This window comes from Toxotes jaculatrix, chromosome 6 (genome assembly GCF_017976425.1).
Source record: "Toxotes jaculatrix isolate fToxJac2 chromosome 6, fToxJac2.pri, whole genome shotgun sequence".
NCBI lineage: Eukaryota > Metazoa > Chordata > Actinopteri > Toxotidae > Toxotes > Toxotes jaculatrix.
Window position 1 is genome coordinate 5,105,741 of NC_054399.1, and position 9,644 is coordinate 5,115,384.

At 42.6% G+C, this 9,644-nt stretch overlaps 1 protein-coding gene across 1 annotated transcript; it reads right to left on the reverse strand.

The window, feature by feature from the left end:
* Nucleotides 1-6,513: 6,513 nt before the first annotated feature.
* On the reverse strand, nucleotides 6,514-9,142 carry LOC121182884. Its single transcript, XM_041039511.1, has 3 exons — nucleotides 8,910-9,142; nucleotides 8,631-8,756; nucleotides 6,514-8,193 (listed from the first exon to the last, which is right to left on the reverse strand). Exons 1-3 carry the CDS (start codon nucleotides 8,921-8,923, stop codon nucleotides 7,020-7,022), a joined length of 1,314 nt encoding a protein of 437 aa, XP_040895445.1. The 5' UTR covers nucleotides 8,924-9,142; the 3' UTR covers nucleotides 6,514-7,019.
* Between the last annotated feature and the right edge of the window lie 502 nt (nucleotides 9,143-9,644).

The following is a 9,644-nucleotide window of genomic DNA, read 5'->3' on the forward strand; positions in this document are numbered from 1 at the left end:
TGGACGGGAGATGTCTGTGTGCGGAGCTACACACAAAGACACACACACACACACACAGTGGCCTGGCCTATAATCGTCCCTATTTAAAATGCTAATTTCCTCTCTCCCGCAGGTGCCTAACTGTGTTTGAAACTAAATTGCTCGTCATAGCAGGTCAATCTGAGCCTAATGAATTCAGCTGTTCTCCCATTACACTTATCGATGCTGAATGGTGGACGACAGGTGCGCTGAGCACCGAGGCTTTGAAAGCAAAGCTTGTAGCCTCATCTTGCTTTCTCAGAAGGATTTCCACATCAGCCTGTGAATATTTTATTGTTTGGCTTGGACGAGGCTTTGACCTTTGACCATCTCCATTTCAAGGGATGTTTTACTTAGTGACGCTCACTTGCTCACTGACAATAAGCTACATCAGAGAGTCATCAGATTAAAGGAGCAGCACTTACTTTATTTAAGAGGATTTGTTAGATATTTTACTCTGTGCATGTGCATGAAATATTGACTTAATAAAACTGGATAACAGCCATACAATGTAGAGCCAGAGTAGCTCTCAGGATGGAGATAATTTACATAAAAATGCATCAACATGCACAGAGACACATATACAAAGTACCTATAGAGAGTATTTAGTGTTTTCTAAGCCTGCAGCACACTGCAGTAACGCTATGGTCAGGGTGCAAAACACAAAATGCATGATGGTGTGGGTGGATGATACACATAAACACACACACACATACACAAACAGTACCACATCCTGAAAGCAATTCTCAACCCTGAGTCCCAAGGTCTTCTTTGGTTTATGTCCAACCATGTCTCATCTTAAACTCAACAAAAACAGGACAAAGTCTGCTGTCTTTGTTGTCAAGAAAACGTCCTCCCTACCTTTCCAAACCTTGCTAGTATTCTGTCTTGAAGCCCACATAAACCCACCCAGAGAGCCACAGACCCAACAGAGAGTAATCACAGGTAATGATAACTGAGAGTGAGCATAATTTTCCACCATAGCCCAGCAACACGACACAACAAACCGGTCTCGCTGGGGAGCTGGAGAGACATGTGAAGAGGAAAAGTGAGAGGGATGGAGGCAAACAGCAAGGGAGGGAGGTGAGAGGCCGCAGGAGGACATCAAGCAGGAAGAACGTCAGTGAGTGACCAAGCCTTTTCCACAGCTTTCATCCACAGGTTTAGGGACAGAAAACAAAAGTAAAGAAAGAGAAACACAACAAGAGTGAAAAACAGAGATGGATGATGGATGCTGCTCCTCACAGTTTCCCGTGGGCAGAGCTGCAGTAAGGGCCTAATCTCATATAAGTGGCAGATTTAGAGTTCATCGACAGCTGTGATGTAATACTTAATGCATGGCTATAAATTAGCTCATACAGTAGTACCATGTGAGCCTGATCCACAGCAGCACACCAGTCTGTGAGGGATGGTAGGCTGGAGCTAATTGCGATCATTCAGTAAGAAGCAGAGCAGAGCGGGAAAAGCCCTCCTCTCTCTACAGTCACTGTAAGTGCTCTGTAGGATTTTCCTCACTGTACACAAACAATCAATCATCACTCTTATTCATCTCATTAGCATGCCACGCTTCACTAGACCTTTTTTTTTTTCCCATGTCTGCATGTGTGGTTTTGCAGTCAGCAGATGCCTTCTTCTTATTTTTCTGACGTTTGCGGTTTGAACGTGTGCCGAACGTTGCTCAGCTTAGCTCAGTTACTGGATGGTCAAGTAGCATCTCCTCTCAAAAATAAGGAAACAAATATTTCCAAAGATTGATTTACTGATGTAACTACACTACTTTGCCCACTCTTAAAGTTGCAGCAGAACCAGAGATATCTTGTCTATTTTTTTTTTTATTCTATATGTTCCTCTTCCTTGTCAAAACCCGGTGCCTACAATACCCACAATGCAAGCAGAGATGAGGAGTGGGCTACAGACGTCCTGTATAAGATCACTTCCTTCTAACTCCACAAGTCCCAGAACTTTTATTAATTTTCAGACTTCATACCTGGCTGACACTGACTCAAGTGACATCATTTGAGGCAATTTATCTAGAGTTTATTTAGTTTTTACTTAGAATTTGGAAATAAGCCATAACATGTTCCTCTTTCAAATGAAATGTTGAGTTTTTCAGCAATAAAACCTGCTCATCTCCATCTCTCATTTCAGTACACTCAGGGGTCTCGCTGATACAAGATGAAGCACACACTCCAGAACAACCCGACTGTGTCTGCACAGGAAAAGTATGACCATCCTCTGTGTCTCCTGTGTCCTCGTGCTCCTCCTCCTCTTAGAAACAAACTGTCAGGAGTCGTGATGTGACTGTCTCCACTATAGATCTGTGAGGCTGCGATTCTCCTCTCTGTTTCCAAGGGGTTAAATATATCACATTCTCGGGGGAATGAAGCTAATCTAAAACAGTGGATTATGTAAAGGGAACCTTGGCTTGGGCTAATCCTTCTCCTCTGTCAGACTGCCACACCGGTCTTTAATGAGAGAGGGTTATAGTGGAGGCGATGGGGTGTCAGGTAGATGCTGTTACGTTGTTGTTCTCCTCAGAGTAACAGAAACAATGCTGATGTAACATCTCTGTCCAGATGTAAACTCCTTTAACACTTTACTCATACCAGCAAGTATAATTACATTTACACATCCCGATAGCTGGGAGGTTGCTTGAAGCATTTTCCTCTACATGAATGCCCATGATCACTTGCTCTGTCATTTCCCTGCTATCACATGAGTTACTTGCTAATCATGGGCATGAGAGTCCTCTGTTTGCATGCGGACTCTGATGGTTTCGTGGCCGAACTTGCATCTTCCTGTCTGACAGGCTAAATCAGCTCTGCACGATGCCATATTCAGTGCGCGTTTGTGCTCATGTGATGTACGTGATGCATCTGATTTTGTATATTTTTCTGAACAGATCTGATTTTTTTCTGTTAATTTAACACAAGTTAAGTGTGTATGTAGAAAGAGGGATTTCCAGTTTAATCGCCTGGTAAGTCTGATAATGAGATAGTCGGACAGTCCTCTTTTTGCCCACCCGTCCCACTCTCTCTCTCTCTCTCTCTCTCTCTCTCTCTCTCTCTCTCTCTCTCTCTCTCTCTCTCTCTCTCTCTCTCTGTCTCTCTTCAGACCCCTTTGTCCTTGGCTGACCACTCCTTCTTCGGGCCCATTTGCCTCCGCAACAAGAGCTGACAACCGATTGGCTGGGGGTGAAATTCTGAGGCATAGGGCTAGTTAATTATGCTAATCCAAGAAACTGATAAGGAGACGTTTTAAAACATTTAAAAGCTCTGGAAACACATGCACACACTGAGGCAGTGTGGTTTAGAGAGAGATGGGCTCTGTGGGAGAGTATGTGGAGAGGAAGTGCGGGAAACACAGAGAGAGAACCGAGTCATGATTAGACTCTTTCCTCATTTTCATAAATCTCCATCTATGCGTAACATTTGAGAGTTCAGTGTTTCCTGTTTCCCCTTTTTCCTCGTTTTCAAATACTCTGTAGTAATGAAAATATTACAAATCTAACAATTCTCTGGATGCCGGGCTTTTCCTCCCCCCACTCAGAGCTCAGATCCTCCTCTGTTGCTGGTACGCTCCTGGCCTTTCCCCTCTCTTGTTATTAACTGATGTCTGTGGGCGGATAACACTGCTTCACTGATCCACAACTCGTGAAACACCACTCATCCTTTTTTTTCCTCTTTCTTTCTCTTCTTTTCCATCTCTGCCTAAAACTATTTCAGCACCAGATAATTCTTGACGGGCACAAACATGCCATCACTGTGTTTTTTTTTTCTTTCTGCATCCAGTACACTTCTCCTCCTAACAAACTGATTCTAAACCCATTTCTTTTCAGGGCCAGCAGCCATGCACCAGCTTCTGTTGAACTTACAAGCCTTTGCTGTGGGATTAGTTCCTGAACTTTTCAAAATACAGCGGAAAATACAGCCTGAATCTATCCGTAATCTTTTTTGTTCATGTCTTACAGACTTTTGTGCGTGTAACTGTGGCTCGTGTGGAGAAAACAGTTTAGTTCTGTGTCTCACAACAGTCAAAGTGCAAAACTGCCTCCACAGTCCTGCGAAAACGTGAGAGCTGAGCGTTGTACACTACCAGTCAAATGTTTCCGCTGTTTCTTAAATTTACACGATTCAGTTTCTCAGTATTTCTGAAGTGAAAGCATAGAACAAATAAATTGGAGATTTTGAAAACAAGGAATCATGGAACTTCCTCGTCGAACTAAATGTAATCAGATAATGTTCAGAACGTTTGTTGCAGATGTTCCCACAAATGTGTTTCTCTTGCAGGTCGCTTTACTTTCATCCCAAACCAGCTCCATGGGGTCAAAGTAATCCCTTCACTTTTTAACCATTTAAGGTTATGTACAGGACTTAATTTTGGCTGGCAGTGTAGCTGTACCTGCCAGAACTCAAACTGACCCGATACTGACGACAGGGGAAAGAGGGAGCTCCTGCCCTCACCTGACTCTCCATATCTTATTGCTGACATGCAACCTAAATGTTCATCTACTGGGTATCAGTGTATTCCCAGCTGCAGATGGTGAGGCGCGCTACTCACCTCTGAGAACAAAGCTTACAGCCTTCACACCCACAACAACAGAGACATGCAACCTCTGAGAAGTACGAGAGGGCTGGCTTTTCACTCTCTCAAATTACGAATGTCTGGTTTCAAAACCACCCGAGGAAGAATCAGAGGGAGGAAGGGATGAGAAGAGAGACAGTGACAATGAAGACAAAAACTGCAAGAGGGGCATTATTCTCCCAAAGTTTTCTGTGATTGCTTTGGTTCTTGTTGTCTGGTTTTGTGCCAAATAAATTTCCTTTGACGGCTTCTGGAAAATGTAGCTTGCAAAAAAAAAGTGCCTCAATTCAATACAGTAATTTTTTAGTTACGTCGTTCTGCTTCTTGGACTTAATTCTGCTCTAAATGCCTCATAACTGTAATGTAATATTAATGCACTGGGAGGAAACAATAAGAGTCATTTGGATGTGATCATTGTGGCTATTCAGGCATCCTTAGAAGCTCATGGTGGGACTGAGAGTTGAACTGCAGAGTTCAAGGCATATACATCAAAAGAGAGAAAGTGGGGGAGAGGGAAAGAGAGGTGGGATGGAGCAACAGAGGAGGGGATAGGGGAGAGATCGAGTATCTGAGGGAGTATAATTAACTCCATGGTCTGCCTCTCTGCAGGCCTGCGGCATACTGCTCTGAAATGCTGATTCAGTACACAGATAGACAGAATAGCACGGGAGGGAGTAGGGGGTGAGGAGAGGGATGCACTGAGAGAGAGAGAGAGAGAGAGAGATGGGGTGTTGCAATGAACAGAAAATGTGAAATGAAGCAAAGACAGTTCAGCAGGATGGGTTCTCAAAATTTTGAGCACAAGGAAAGCAAAGTGTAAATAAAGACAGGAGTGAGAATAAAGCTGCTTAAACCGAATCCAATGTAATGGAGAGCGGATGGTTTGATTCGAAATGTGAGGCAGGATATCTGCAGAGTCCACACTTGACTTTATCAAAGTGCTGAACATTTGCAGATGCTTTACACAGCAGCACAAAATCCAAAGCCTGCATTATCAAGAGAACAGTGACATCTAGAGGTGTAACTACCGACAGGACCTGCAATGAGTTTCTTCAGCAGAATTGCTGATAGATACAGTTACCTACGAGCACGCTTAACCCCTCACCGCCCGGGGAAGCTGCTGAGTGCAGGGGTCCACACGTTGCTCTGGACCCATTTCCATGGGTCCAAGCAGTGACGCTGCTGGAACCCTACTGCTATTGTTCTGATTATTAGGGGTCTAAGCCCAAAGGGGCTGGAGGACACACATGCAATGCATGTCTTATCCCAAAACACTGAACACAATGTGTTCAGCATGTTCAGTTCTGGTGGAATAGTCTCCAAGTGTAAACAGTTTGAAACACTTTCAGCAAAGAGTTAATCACTGTTTTTTTGGCCGGTTCAACAAACCCAAAGTGCACCTTTAGGTCACTTTTTAAAACTACCCCCTGTCCACCACCTAGGTTATTTTAAATTTAAATATAGACCTACATTTGTAGGCTTCTGTACTAAGGAGAAAAAACCAGGGGGAGAACATGGGCAAGGAAACAGGAACACGACAGGAAGGAACAAAGGCAATACAGACAGAGACAAACTGAGAAGAACACAGGGGAACAACAAGACTTACATACAGGAGGTAACAGGGAAAACCATTGATGGCGGGGCAGACAATCACAGAAGGAGGGAAACGAGACAAAGACAGGAAGAAGACAAAGACAAGATACACAAGAGCTTCGACTACAAAATAAAACAGTAAATACATAACCAGAACTCAAACACCAAAAACAAGAGTAACTTAAGTAAAGAAACACAACTGGAACTAATTACAGAACTGAAGAAACTAAAAGGGAGTCCAGAAACTCCAAATGTCCATAAAGAGTTCAAAAAAACAAACCAAAGGATTCAGAAAACAGCCCAGTCTGTTTTTTTTAATGCAATTGCAATGACATATAAAAAATATATAATAGCTGCAAGGAAAATAAATAAAATAGCATCTGAAATAAAAACACATTCTCTTTACCGTTAATTTAACTGTTTCCTGTCAAAGCCGTGCGTATAGCCAACGTCATTTTGCATATTAGCAAAAATATTACTTTTAACCACATAGCACACAGCAGTTTTCAGGGAGGCCCTGCTTTAATTTGCTTGTGAGAAACATGTTGTAAATATGGGATACTGCCACAGGTAATTACCAAAATAACTATATGAGTAAAAAGGCATATGTGTTTATGTAAAAACTACACTCCAGTGTAACTGTGTAATGTGATAAACTGGCTCTACTGAGGAGCCTAGTGAAGATAAAGCATTTCTGACATAATGTAAATAGTATGTATGATGTAAGGGTTTACTGTCATTCATTCTGCTTCAAAGGCATACCAAAGATTAGTGGAATAACTGGTCTTTAATTAACTTCCTCATGATCTTGCCTAAGTGTTAAGTTAGGTAACAGACTGTGGACATTTTGACTCTTCTGAAAACTGTATCCTTCCGATTTGTAAGTATTCCTTTGTGAATTTTACTATGTCTTCGATAAAAAGCCCAACAGTACGTTGATTGAAGTCTTCAGTCAGCCTCTCCCTGATTAACTCTGCGTATTTGTCTTGTACCATCTCCGCCCAACACTGTTGAAATGTGAGTCTCATTTGACCCTGAAGGGCATCATATACTTGTGGACTGAAAGTGTAATTAAGTGTAAATGCCTTCCCTCTTTCTAAATGTTCGTCAAAACTCCCACTTTTTTCTGAGTCCTGTCGAACTCGTGCAGCTTCGATCATGGCGTTCAGCTCCTGTGTTAAAACTTTTTTCTCGTCCTCGGGTTTGCATTCAATGACACTATGCGTTTTTTTGAAGTAACCCTTCCAGTCCTGGCCTTGTACAATGGTCATCAAAGGGAAACTCAGACTTACAGATCTCAGGAGGCGTTTAACCGCAGAACTCAGATTTTCACATAAAGGATTGACACCACTTCTCTGTTGAGCTGCTTTAACATACTCCTTGTGGTCCTCAGTCTGATTTATACAGTCCACTTGGTTGTAGTCAATGTCCCTGAACAGATTTTCTTTTGTTCCTTTGAAGCCCCAGCATCTCACGTAACCAATATGGGTCTTTACTCCATACACACTCCACCACTCATGAGCTTTCTGAACCAGGTTCAGCATGCACGGGCCAGTGTGTCTCGCCAAACACGGGCTGTTCATGGTGAAAACGTACACCTTCCAGTCTCCGGAGGATTCCTCTGACTCCAGGAGTTCCTGTGTTTGTTTAATAATGATGTCCTCACTGTGTTCTCCGTTGTTGTAGTTGGGATAATAAGGTCCATACATGATGACCTCTTCCCGTTTCTCAATAACAGCCCACGAATGCTGTTTATCCTCTGTGCCACATTCCTCGGTGAAGTCACGGTGAAACTCCAGAAATTTCTTATTTACTGAGTCATTGAGGAGAACGCTATCGGTGGCTTGTCTGAGCTTGAGATGCTCCAACACTTTCTTCACAGAGTGTTGTGTGTCACCCCAGGACGATATCTGCTCAAAGAAGCTCTTAGTGTTCGTCAGGTACCGAGCTTCTGAGTTCACATAGGCTTCTCGTGTGCAGACGTGACCATAGTTTCTCCTGTAACACAAAAATATCTCATTTCAAAATGTAAACGTTTGAGGAAATAACAACAAAACATTGGGCGCACTGAAAATCAGGGCTGGCTCAGATGTAAATACACAAAACTTGTTGGAGAATACATGTAAAATGAAACTTATAAACCTTCAGAGAAACTGTTCTTAGCACAAAGCCACTTGCACTATAGCACAGGCCAGTGCACAAGTACTAAGAATTTTATGCAAACTATTATTTTATTTACTATTTGAGGGAATAGCTGGACATCTGGGGAAGCACTCATTGGAGTGAAGTTGAAAGGCATGGTTATATGGGAAAATACAAGTGTGAAACATAATGATTTATATTATTGAGTGTATATAATAGCACATAGTCCAAGAAGCCTTGGAGGAAAACTACTGTAACACGAGCAAGACATACAGGAACTGAAAGTATGATACCTGAAATACCCCCTCTGACCTAAAACGATCTGTTGATCTCTGCCTAGCAGAGTTTCAAGACTGGCCAGACATTTCAGTGGAGGCTCCTCTTCATATCCGCTGAACAGAGGCCTTTTACGGCTCCACCTGAGTGAAAACAACAGGCTGATTAACAAAAATCTGTGGCTGTTACATACTGTATATTTCAGAGGACATCAATGGCCATCACAGCTGAGTGTTCACAGCCTCTCTTTCAGGTCATAGACCGTTGTTTTCGACGTGAAATCTCAGTTTACTCACACGTGAAGTTCCATCCTGTCTCCTCACCCCTGGTTGTTCAGAAATCCTGCAGTTAAAATTTGCTTTATCTTTCCTGCCACTGGTTTAGTCACGTAGCCATAGCTCAGTTTTGTCAGCTGAGTTCAGAACAGAAGAGGCAAAGATGTCACAAACTAAACAGCAAGTTACTGTTAAACTATTTCACTCACAACAGCAATGACTGCTTGAGAGTTTGCGACTGTCAGCACTCAGCTCCTCCTCTTGGAAATGCTCAAGGCCCTATAGATATTACCAAACCTACCCAGTGTTGATGTATTGCTTCTGTCAGCCACTCCACACAGCGTGTGTGTGTGTGTGTGTGTGATCAACTGTCTTATGCGTTCCTTTTTTTCCAGTTTGGCAAGTTCTCAGAAGTAGAGCAGAGGAGACAGATCAAAGTCTGCTCTTCTTCTGAAATGTAAGATGTAACAGTTTTGCCTCATTAAGCACATAAAGTTTAAAGAGTAGAAGACAAATGAAAATGTATGAGGTGCTTCTGCTTTATTTTAGGGGCCACAATTATATGATGACACAAAAAAGTGACACTGTGACGCTGTGCTGGAGGTCAGCTGCAGTTCACAGCTGTTTGCCCCTGAGCAAAATCCATAAAATTACAATTGCATAATTAGTCCTGAAGCCACATTTAATGTTTCACATGACTGAAAGTGTCCTTCCATGATCCCAAATGACACGTATGTACTGTGAGGGAGAAAACTA

Coding starts and splice junctions, on each gene's coding strand:
- LOC121182884 (XM_041039511.1), bottom strand. Junction 8,194..8,630: donor GGTCAGAGGGGGTATTTCAG/GTATCATACTTT, acceptor TTTGTGTTACAG/GAGAAACTATGGTCACGTCT.